This window comes from Python bivittatus, unplaced genomic scaffold (genome assembly GCF_059951505.1).
Source record: "Python bivittatus isolate LINGU-HERP-01145 unplaced genomic scaffold, Pbiv_v1 ctg000850_np1212, whole genome shotgun sequence".
NCBI lineage: Eukaryota > Metazoa > Chordata > Lepidosauria > Squamata > Pythonidae > Python > Python bivittatus.
The window spans coordinates 19,882,078-19,894,554 of NW_028277112.1; the positions used below are offsets into that span (position 1 = coordinate 19,882,078).

At 36.3% G+C, this 12,477-nt stretch overlaps 1 protein-coding gene across 4 annotated transcripts in view; it reads left to right on the top strand.

Moving 5' to 3' along the window:
- Positions 1 to 12,477, top strand: part of FER (FER tyrosine kinase) — a 213,106-nt gene that overhangs the window by 117,249 nt on the left and 83,380 nt on the right. For all 4 annotated transcript variants that reach the window (XM_088129770.1, XM_088129773.1, XM_088129772.1 and 1 more), the window contains 2 exons: positions 5,597 to 5,712; positions 7,709 to 7,803. In XM_088129770.1, coding sequence (XP_087985896.1) covers positions 5,597 to 5,712; positions 7,709 to 7,803 — 211 coding nt within the window. The remainder of the gene's footprint in view (positions 1 to 5,596; positions 5,713 to 7,708; positions 7,804 to 12,477) is intronic.

A 12,477-nucleotide genomic window follows, 5' to 3' on the forward strand; every position in this document is an offset into this window, starting at 1 on the left:
GTTGGGTGTTTCTCTTAGTGAAATCTTCTTCCACTATACAGTATTGGGGAACATACGCATCTGGTTTTGCAGTCAGGTGATAAAGTAGGATTTGAAAATCACAGTTGCCTTTAATTGTCTTTATGTTCACTTTATCAGTTTATACATTTTACTGAAAGCCTTATGCTATGCTTTCATGACAAGTAAAAGGGTACACATTTTCCTAAATTAAACAAATAGTGCAAAATTCATATTAAAACAAATGTAACCTCAGTTTATAGCATGACAGTTACTAAGCACAAACTATTATTTGGATATGGCTGGTATTAATTGCATACAGCAATAGAAGCATTTTTTTTTTTTTTTTTTTTTGCAGAGTAAATACTGTAAGTATTTGCTTATCCTCAAGAATCCATTGCTAGACCCTACCATACTGGACAATTTTCATCCAGTATTCAATCTTCCCTTTTTAGGGAAGATTGTTGAGAAGGTGGTCGCACAACAGCTTTAGAGGTTCTTGAATGAAACGGATTATCTGGACCCCTTTCAGTCAGGTTTCAAGCCTGAGTATGGGACTGGAATAGCATTTGTTGCACTTTTAGATGACTGGCAGGAGTGGGATGGGGTAGCGCATCCATCCTTCCTCTACTTGACCTATGGTAGCCCAATACCATCAACCATGGTATCTTTCTGGACCAGCTGCAAGGATTGAAGGTGGGTGGCACTGTGTTGTACTGGTTCTCCTCCTTCCTTTGGGGCCAGTTTCAGTTGGTGTTGATTGGAAGTAAGAGGTCCTGCCTTTGGTGAGATATCATTAGTATGTTGATGATACCCAGCTGTATCTCCATTCCTAGTGAAGTAAGCAATGCTGTTGACATCCTATTTTGGTGCCTGGAGGCTGTGGGGGTTTGGATGGGTAGCAACAAGCTTCAATTCAACCCTTGCAAGACTGAGTAGCTTTTGGTTCGGGGCCAACTGGATCTGGAAATTTACTCTCTTTAGTTCTGGATGGGGTGGCACTGCCCCAGGCAGACCTGGTACACAGTCTAGGAGTCCTTCTGGACTAATGAGTTCTGCTCAACAAGCAGGTGACAGTCATGACTAGGAGGACGTTTGCGCAACTTCAGGTTGTGCACCAGTTGCACCCATTCCTGGACCAGGAGGCCTACACTCAGTCACTCACGCCATAGTCACCTCCCGCATGGATTATTGTAACATGCTCTACATGGGGCTGCCTTTGAACAGCATCCAGAAACTTCATCTGGTACAAAATGTGATGGGATGGGCAGTTACGTGTGCACCTAGATTAGGGCATGTTACAATATGAGCTACATTGTTTACCAGTTTGTTTCTGGATTCAATTCAAGGTGTTGATAATGACTTATAAATCCCTACATGGCATGGAGCCATATTTTTTGAGGGACTGTCTCTCCCCAATCACATCTACCCGTCCCATCAGGTCCAGCAGGAAGGGCACATTATAGGTCCCACCCACAAAGGATTGTCATCTGACAGGACCCAGGAGGAGAGCCTTTTCTGCTGCAGCAACCACCCTTTGGAAGGTCAGATTGGCCCCAACCTCACTGGCTTTCTGGAAGGGCCTGAATCCATGGCTTTGCCGACTGGCCTGGGGATCCAGTAATGTGGGTATGGAGCCTGCAAAGTGGCTGTATTGCTAGGGAAATTGAATGTGCTCTCCTGCGGATTATTTTTTTTTAATGGTTTTTAATTGTTGTTTCTAATGTTTTTAAATTATTTTTGTTGTTATGTCTTTTGTTACTTTGTTGTATTGTTTTATGTTTTTAACTTTGTTTGCCACTCAGAGTCACAAATATGAGATGGGTGGCTACATACATTTACCAAATAAATAAATAAATTGGTTTTGAATGGCCAAGCAGTCATTCAAGATCCCTATATCTTCTTTTGGGAACTCAGAAAAAAATGAACTACCATCAGCTTCTGGTCAAGGAAAGATATATAATGTTTGCTTCAGATACTTTTTCTAAGACCTAATGAACTGGCTCCCCAAACCTAAAGATACTTGCTTATATATAACTCATATGAAAATTGGTCTGTATCAAATTACTGACATCAGTCGGACTTAACTGTAAAAAGTGAGTTGGCAATATTAATTATTCTAAACAATATATGTGGCATGTCACATATTCACAGCAGTAAAAGTGGCTTAAGTGAAGTTTACCAAATTGTAGAGTACAAAATGGCCACCAAACAAGGATTCAGGTTTGGCATTTACCACATTCTCTGGTGGTAAAGATTTAATCATGTCCTATTTATTGGGTGTAAACAAGAAATTTTAAGAAGATGAAGTTGCCAGAAAATAGAGAACAACCCCTCTTCCTAGTGACATGGATTTGAAGGGCATAATATAAGTGCAAACATTGACAGACAACTTTTTAAAAAATCAAAACTCAAAGCTCTATGTGTCAACTAACACTGTTGACAGAACACAGCTTTAATCTATAATATCTTGATGGGAGTGAAGAAGAAAGTAAAGAAGAAATCCATGAACCATCTGGAACTGAAGAAACATATAGTTGGTACTGCAATATTTTCAACGTTGTCAGATTTTTTCTCAAGTGCTGGTTTTAAAATGGCAGGCTGTGTTTCAGTTTTTCCTGAGGAAGCAGCTAATATGAGGGGTAGAATTAGTTGCAAAATGAAGCAAGTAGTATTAAGTACAGGTAGGTCTCAATTAGTGTGGTTAATGAATCTCATGAAATTGTCACATTATTCAAATTTGCACTACTCAAAGTGATATTTCTGTGGGAAATATGGTAATTGGTTCCAGCTAGACAGAAATAGTCAATGAAAATTTTTAAACACAAATGTTTATATGTACATTAATGAACTATTATAGTAAAGGATAAAAATAACTTTTTAAAATGTATGGTTAACCAAATCACAGAATAGTTATAGAAAGCAAAATAAAAGAACATTCTACCATTGATTCAGGCATTCCAACATCTCGCCCTGTTTGAGTGTTGCTATGACCACGTTCATGTCATTCAGTTACATCAATTTTTTGTTCTAATGTAATGATGAGCCTCTTCTTTTTTAAACTTGTACTGTTTTCCTCTCACGGAATCTTCCTTTTCTCCTTTTTGCACATACAAAGATTAGCAGCATCTAAAACCCCAACTGCAACTGCCCTTGTGCTAGCCTCAATTGCACATGCGCTAGCCTCGCATTAACTGAATTTTGGGTAAACATGACTTGGCATCAATTTACAATTTGCACCAAATCAAATATCACATTATTCAACTCATACTAATTGCAACCAACCTGTATACAAGACAGATACTGCCTGATGCACAAGAAGTATTAGCAAACAAAAGAACATTGATAAGCAAAACAATAATTGCTGAATTACATGAACAGCTAACAATCCTGTCGAAACCATCAACTTCATAATATCAGTGTTCTTAATTCACTACTGTTTGTTATCCTGTGTGATGAAATAAGATGTACAAACAGAATTTTATTATGACATATGGAAGTTTGTTGGTTTTCAGGAGGCCTGGTATTGAGAAGTCTATATGAACTTACAGATGAAATGACATTGTTAACATCTTCAGGAGTATAGATTAGCATATGAAATTGTGTCACCTTGAAGATTATTCCTGGTTTTAAACAAACTGGTCCCTTCAAGGAACACAGAAAACTATGTCTGATACCTGTTTTTAAAAAATGAGGGCAAAACAAAAAATAAATTAAATTACTCAAACCAAAAATAACTGTTTTGATAAATTCGTGACACTAATGGAATGTATAAATAAGGCAAAAAACAAGAATGAAGATTAGAGTTTTCCTCAGTTTGGAGTTATTATAAATAACTTGAAAATTCTGTCACTTCAATTTGAGACGTATATTTCTTCAAACTAAGATATAAAAGAAGGCTTGTACTGTATATGTATGAGTGTGTGGATTTTGAATTCATTCAATTCAAAAATGCCCTATTATTGAATGAAGAGACGTTGGTAAATCTTTCTTCAGTCACACGTTGAAACTCTTTTTAAAAAAATCATTTGAAGAGTTTTGGATGACAGTTCAGAGAATAACTTTTTAAGTGAAAAGATATTGAAGTCTTACTACCTTTTCTTTCAACATATTTTAATGAAAATGGCACAAAGTACTTAATAAAATTTACAAATACTGAAGTAGGCTGAAGGATGCTAATTCTTATATGTCTCACTTCAGATGTGGATGAAATACGCTGTCATATACAAGCTCATACATACCATTAATATTTCTAATTTATTGTATCATTACCGTTATGCTTATATTAAGTATAAAGTTGCACTCATGAGAATGTATTAAATATTAAATATTAAAACATGATTTATTTAAATATTCCTTTTGTATTTTTATTTAAAAAGAAAGAAACATGTGTGTGTGGATGGATGGATAGATAGATCTATAATTTAAAAAATTTAAAAAACATTGCCTTATGGAGTTTTACTTTACTCCTTTAAGATTTAGCCACATATAGTCTCTAAACTAGAACCAGTGTTAAAAGATGATTTTGCTGCTTTGTGTAGCAGTTTTCTGTTTGTGCTTTAAAGAAGACTAATATGTATGCTTAGGCCTAATATAATTCTGGTAATGTTATAGCCATATTTGAAGTGATTATTTTCAAACCGCTTGGGACCATTGATGCTGACATGGGGAGGAACTGTACCATAGCTTTCCAGTATTACTTTATCCAATTGTACCAATACTCTTGGAGTTTCATGAATACTACACCAGAAAAAAAAATATTTTAACAAATAATTCTTTAAAACTATTTTAAAAGCTGATAACACTGGAGCCATATATACTCAAACTGTGATAAAATTTAACATAAATGCAATCTCCACCAAAGAGGACTCATTCTTCATATCTGTTAATCTAACTGATTTCACCAGGCCGCACACAGGAAGATTGTTAAGACCTGTAGGTGCATTCTTCCAAATAATATTATATTTGTTTATATTATTCTTTACCCTAATTTAATTTTTAAAAAGTCCTCTGGTAACAATAACAGAAAGTGTGTATCTGTGCGCGCACATGTATGCACCTTTGAGTCAGTGTTGACTCCTGGCAACTGCCTAGACAAGTCCCTGCAGTTTTCTTGGCAAGTGGTTTTCCTTTGCCTGCTTCCTAGGGCTGAGAGAGGGTGACTGGCCCAAAGTCACCCAGCTGGCTTTGTGCCTAAGGTGGGACTATATGGTATTTGACTAATCACTGTTCTGACAATCTGATTATCTTCTGAGAAATACTAACATTCAAGGTGACAAGGAAAGCATCATAATGTTGCAATATGAGCTCCACCACTTTGGGGCATGTGTGAGATGTGCCACACAGATAGAAAAAGTGCAGAGATTGTATTTTGATGCTACTGATGTCAGTCTGACTCCCCTTGTTCCCCACAAACCCCACTGCATTGCACTTCTTCATATGTAAAAAGCAGTATCTAGTTCTCTAAATCACCATGACCTTATATAAGAAAATTAATATGACTGCATTGGGTTAAGATTTTCTGGTATTATATGCATTGTAGAACATGATTTTGTTCACTGTTTTGTTCACTAACAACTTACAACATTTACAATTTTAGGGTAACTTTGGTGAAGTCTATAAGGGAACATTAAAAGATAAAACTCCTGTTGCTGTGAAAACATGTAAAGAAGATCTTCCTCAAGAACTGAAAATAAAGTTTTTATCAGAGGCCAGGTAAGTGTAAAAAAAACTGTTGGGTCCATCACATATCAAAATATGTAGTTTTAAAACAGTGTCATTTAGTGGCTGAAAGTATTTTCCCCTTCAAAATGTATTTCAAATTAATAGTGTTGATGTTTTTACGTTAACAATAATGTAGAAATCACTTGAATGAAGCCACTCTGGGAAAAAAAAGTCTTTTGGGAAAAATATGTTGTATATTGCAATAAAGTTTTCAATGAGTACAAATAGTTTATAGGCACCCTTTAATAGATTAATAAGTGTAGACTGGAAAATGTTTCAAGTTAACTAAAGTAACCTATCATTGTAATAAGTGGAACTAGAAACTGTTCCGTCATTGAAAATATCTTGAATTAAATTGCTGGGATGGGGGCAGGGCAGAGAAACCAGCAATAAGGAAATTATTCTAGATTTTTGTTATGCAGAAAGTGAATATTGTTAGATCTTTGCTGTTTTCATAAGCAAGTAATATCTAAAATGATGCTCTAAAGAATTGGGAGAAATCTTTCATGACTTGATTTCTCATTAGATTTGCTGGGAGAATAAATGTGAGTAAATGAACTGGATATTACCAATGCTGAAGCAAACTGCAGTGGAGAGGGAAGTTGGAATTCTGCCATTTTCACTTGGTCATGAACTTTTATTTAAATCTTTTGTATTTGAATTATTTCTTTTGCATTTCCAGATTAAATTGAGCATGCTGAACATGATGTTTCACATGGCATTTAAAAAGATTGGCTACAAAGAAGGAACAGCCACGTTATCTTTGGCAGTAGTTGGCTGTTCTGCATGATAGAGGCCAAAGGCCAATATTCCTTGCCTATACCAAGAGGCTTTTTCTTTGTGTGTATGTATACCTTCAAGTCAGTCTTGACTCCTAGCAACTGCCAGGAGAAATCAATGTAATTTTCTTGGCAACATTTTCTCAAGTGGTTTGCCATTGTCTTCTTCCTAGAACTGAGACAGAATCACTGGCCCAAAGTCACCCAGCAAGTCTAGAACTCACAGTCCCTTGGTTGCTAGTCTGGTGCCTTTAATTGCTAGACCAAACTGGCTCTCACAGCAAGAGTAGCAAGGCAGACTTTCTCTGTCTTATACCTAGCAGCCATAAGTGAAATATACAGACCAGACCCTCTCAGAATTTGCGGTGGAACAAGTCTGTGGGTGGTTGGGTATTTGTTCAGGGAGATCTGTCAAGAATAAAAGAGAGGGCATGCTAATGGGGACCATTTCAATATTATCTGTGAATAAAAAGAATAAAGGCAGAGGCAGGCCTTCAGGTAGTTGTAAAAAACAACAATTTATCTTAACTGTACCCCTTAAAGACCACTGTTTGAACACTCTTTGTATGAATATTCAGATAAGTTGGTGTTTTCTAGTTTTTGTTTAAGGAGTTTCCCCTGCTTTTATATCTTGGTCCAGCAAGTGCAAGTTGTATGAACTTGAAGATAGGACATCAATAAACACTTGAGCTTTCCAGATTGTTGTAAAGAGCTGATTAATAACATACCACATTTGTCTGTGAATCTATATAAATGCTGGAACAGTTTTGCCATGAAATTAAGGGCTAATACTGCCTTTCCTTATACATATCTCAAAAATGGCTAGGAATATCTGTTAAGATGATGGAGGTTATTTGTAGAAGTACAAAATAATCAGATTGAGTTTTGATTCCTAGATATTTTCAGATCTGTTCCTTAGTTTTCTGACTGTTCTTAAGTTATGAAAGCTTACTTTTGTTAATATTAATTTGAATATACTTGTGTTTGAGCAGTATTTATTAAAAGAAATGGCAGTAAACAAATCCCTTTTCATGAAAACTATGCAATTTCAAACATACAAATTGTGTCTTTTATGTTTTGATAAAAGTTGTTTGAACTAACCTGAATATTACATATATTGGGTTATGGGATTTTTTTTCTTTCTTATAAATTAAAGAGGATTTACAGAATGATATAGTGATGTGATGAAATTTTCCACCCCTTTGCAGAATACTCAAACAATATGACCATCCCAATATTGTAAAGCTTATAGGAGTATGCACTCAAAGGCAGCCTATTTATATTGTGATGGAGCTTGTTCCAGGTAATGTTGATTTATAGTATTATTTATTGTAAATAATATATTTATATTTCATTTCTCCTTCTCTTTTTTTTTTTCCTCTCTCTCTCCCTTTGTATTTTGTTGCCTTGGACATGCATCTTGTTCTTTTTACTTACATCACTTTTGAATTTAAACATGGTGATTTATAAGGATTAGACAGAAGTGGCTCAGGCAAATTCAGAATCATACTAATATTTTGCTTTTGCCAGGAGGTAGAGGTTGTATCAAAACTATAGCTCTTTGATACATCTCATTGTAAATTCTTCTGGAACATGGAAATAAGCGATCTGTGCTGATCCGTATTACTTGTAAATATTGAATACATAAGAAAAAAGTAAATAAGAAAACTCTGTAGTATGATATCTATTAAATTAATAAAGAAATATTGATTAATATGTCATCTTCACATAAAAGAAACAAGGATGAGAGTTAAGAGAAGCTATTCTGCAAGATTGTTTTCATGCATTTTCCACATGGTGATTTCCATGCATGAATCTTTGTGCTCGTAATGTTGGTATTTGCAAACATTGGTACGTTTTGCAATCAATGTACATGTAATGATGGGAAGCAAGATATATTGTTTATAATCCTTAAAGAAGCATGTGTCCCTTTTACAAACAAAATCAAGTTGTGAAAATATTGCTTTGGAGAATGGATTGTTGTATTTTTGCTAAACTACATTTGTCTTAAAATATTTTTGATAAGACTGGGGAGAAAAAGAATATTTCATATAGAGAAGAGAATTGCAAGTCACAAGATAAGTATTTCATTTAGTTCTTTGGTGTAACGCAGGTATTTAAATGATTATGTAATTTAGATGCAGCAACCTCTGATGGCTGATGGTAAATTTTATTCAAATGTAGCTTTTCCACTGTGGGCTATACATAAAGTGGTCCACAGTAAGTATTGAAAAAAAATTATCAGGAAATAATTCACTGCAGATCATAATCAACAAATCAAAGTTAGAAAACTCATAATATGATACAATAAAATATCCATGAAGAATTAAAATTAATAAAATGGATAGCTAGTCAGTCTTCTAGTGCTGCTCTTACTGTCTCCTAAGATGGTCACAGTAGCCCACTTTAAATCTTGGTTTCATGAGAATAGAGTCTTCTCACTTCACTAAATGTTTCACAGATGAGAATAGAGTCTTCTCACTTCACTAAATGTTTCACAGATGGTTCCTTGAGGCACTAAAAGCTGTAAAGGTGGAAGTACCAGGAAAACACAATATGTGAAGTCTTCTTTCCCAGCCTCTGAAGCGTTATGCCTGGTAGGACTGATCCTGTTGCACAACAACAAGACATTGAACTTTAATTATTGCTTTTGTTGTGTCCAGAAATAGTGCTTAGGGATTGTATGCTATGGAAATTGAGATCAAGAGAGGTGAGGGTAGTGGTTATTAGATATGGGCTATAAACACGACAGAGCACTTCTGCCACATAAAACTTTAACAACCATTGCAAGTTTGTGAATTGGCAATCATAAGGGGAAGAAAGAGTTAAAAAGTAAAGTTGAATTTCATAATGTCTCTCCGTTGAATCTGAGAGAGTTCAATAATATTTTATAGACTTAGTTCAGATTATTTAATAATTTTTAGTTTTAGACTTTATTTAATAATATTTTTAGACTTAGATCAATTTATTTTATATGTGACCCAAAATATGTATGTGACTGAGTATTTTAGTGACATATAAGATGATTCTGTTATGGATTTTTCTTCACCTTTGGATTGCATTGCTACTGTAGTTTAATCCTTGAACCAGTGAAGAAGTTTTAGGCATTAATTTACAACAACATTAGTAGAATATACCAATTATAGTTATTTTCAAAAGCAATTTTTCCAGGCCAGTGTCATTCCAAAAGGTTGGTCTACCATTCCTGCCTGAAATGTACAGACAACCTCACCATGTAAAATTCTCTATCTCAAAAATGTGTGCTAGTAGCTACCCTAGTATATTAAAACAGAATACATTATATAGATATTTTCTGTAATTATATGTGGTATCTTTGGTTGTCAGATTTATGAATACCAAGATAGGATGGTAATTATAGTTCTAAAATTAGCCCTCCTAAGCAGTAAGTAGCCAACTATTCTTTTTCCAGTCAGGGGAAGCAATTCATATAGGTAGGACATATGGGTCATTCAGAAGCTCATATTCTATAGTTTCTAGAATCAAAGACAAGTAATTAGATAACTAATTCCCTGCAAATAAAAAACAGTATTATTCAAGATGGCATACAAATTAAAAAAAAAATCCAAGAAATAAGTCCTTGAAGACAAGATAGAAACACAACTAGAAGTGAAATGTGGTCAGGAATCAAGGTTAGATGCCACACAAAAGAGTAGAAATTATCAGTGTAAAACAAGCATGCAGCGCATCCAGGAAATTTGAATATAATTTTTATTAAGGATTTTAATTACAATAGTAAAACTTCTTGTTGTTGTTCAGTCATTAAGTCATGTCCGACTCTTTGTGACCCCATGAACCATATTGCGCCAGGCCTTCCTGTCCTTCACTGCCTCCCTGAGTTTGCTCAGTTTCATGCTCATTGCTTCAGTGATGCTATCTAACCATCTCATCCTCTGCCGTCCTCTTCTCCTTTTGCCTTCAATCTTTCCCAGCATCAGGGTCTTTTCCAAAGAGTCCCCTCTTCGCATTAGGTGACCAAAGTATCTGAGCTTGAGCTTAATTATCGATCCTTCCAATGAGCAATCAGGGTTGATTTCCTTTAAGATTGACTGGTTTGACCTCCTGGCAGTCCAGGGGACTCTCAAGAGTCTTCTCCGGCACCACAGTTCAAAGGCATCAATTCTTCGGCGCTCAGCCTTCTTTATGGTCCGGCTCTCACAGCCATACATTACTACTGGAAAAACCATAGCTTTGACTATGCGGATCTTTGTCGGCAAGGTGACGTCTCTGCTTTTTAATATGCTATCTAGGCTTGCCATAGCTTTCCTCCCAAGGAGCAAGCGTCTTTTAATTTCATGGCTGCAGTCTCCGTCTGCGGTGATCTTGGAGCCCAAATAAATGAAGTCTGTTACTGCTTCCATTTCTACCCCTTCTATTTGCCAGGAATTGATGGGTCCAGATGCCATGATCTTAATTTTTTTAATGTTGAGTTTCAAGCCAGCTTTCGCACTCTCCTCTTTCACCCTCATCAAGAGGCTCTTTAGTTCTTCTTCACTTTCTGCCATTAGGGTGGTATCGTCTGCATATCTGAGGTTATTGATGATTCTCTCTGCAAACTTAATTCTGGCTTGTGATTCTTCCAGCCTGGCATTTCTCATGATGTACTCTGCATATAGGTTAAATAAGCAGGGTGACAGTATACAGCCTTGTCGTACTCCTTTCCCTATTTTGAACCAATCGGTTGTTCCGTGACCAGTTCTAACTGTTGCTTCTTGGCCCGCATACAGATTTCTCAGGAGACAGGTAAGATGGTGTGGTACCCCCATCTCTTTAAGAATTTGCCACAGTTTGTTGCGATCCACACAATCAAAGGCTTTTGCATAGACAATGAAGCAGAAGTAGATGTTTTTCTGGAACTCTTGTGCTTTCTCCATGATCCAGCGAATGTTGGCGATTTGATCTCTAGTTCCTCTGCCTCTTCGAAACCCAGCTTGTACATCCGGTAGTTCTCGGTTCACGTACTGCTGAAGGCTAGCTTGTAGGATTTTGAGCATAACCTTGCTAGCATGTGAAATGAGTGCAATTGTGCGATAGTTTGAGCATTCTTTGGCATTGCCCTTCTTTGGAATTGGAACATAAACTGACCTTTTCCAATCCCGTGGCCACTGTTGCGTTTTCCAAACTTGCTGGCATATTGAGTGCAGCACTTTAACAGCATCGTCTTTTAGTATTTTAAATAACTCAGCTGGAATACTGTCATCTCCACTAGCTTTGTTGTTAGCAATGCTTCCTAAGGCCTATTTGACTTCACTCTCTACGGTGTCTGGCTCAAGGTCAGTGACCACATCAGCATGGACATCAGGGACATTAAGATCTTTCTTGTATAGTTCTTCTGTGTATTCTTGCCACCTCTTCTTAATCTCTTCTGCTTCTGTTAGGTCCCTGCCTTTTTTGTCCTTTATCATGCCCATCTTTGCACTAAACATTCCTTTGATATCTCCAATTTTCTTGAAGAGTTCTCTAGTCTTCCCCATTCTATTGTTTTCCTTGGTTTCTTTGCACTGTTCATTTAAGAAGGCCTTCTTATCTCTCCTTGCTATTCTCTGGAAATCTGCATTCAATTGCTTATATCTTTCCCTTTCACCCTTGCTTTTCACATTCCTTCTTTCCACAGCTATTTGTAAAGCCTCATCTGACAGCCATTTTGCTTTCTTGCATTTCTTTTTCTTTGGGATGGTTTTAGTTGCTGCCTCCTGTACAATGTTACAGACCTCCGTCCATAGTTCTTCAGGCACTCTGTCTACCAAATCTAATCCTCTAAATCTATTCATCACCTTCACTGTGTACTCACAAGGAATATGATCTAAGTCATACCTGAGTGGTCTAGTGGTTTTCCCTACATTCTTCAATTTAAGCCTAAATTTTGCAGTAAGAAGCTCATGATCTGAGCCACAGTCAGCTCCTGGTCTTGTTTTTGCTGTCTGTATAGAGCTTCTCCATCTTTGGCTGCAAAGTATGT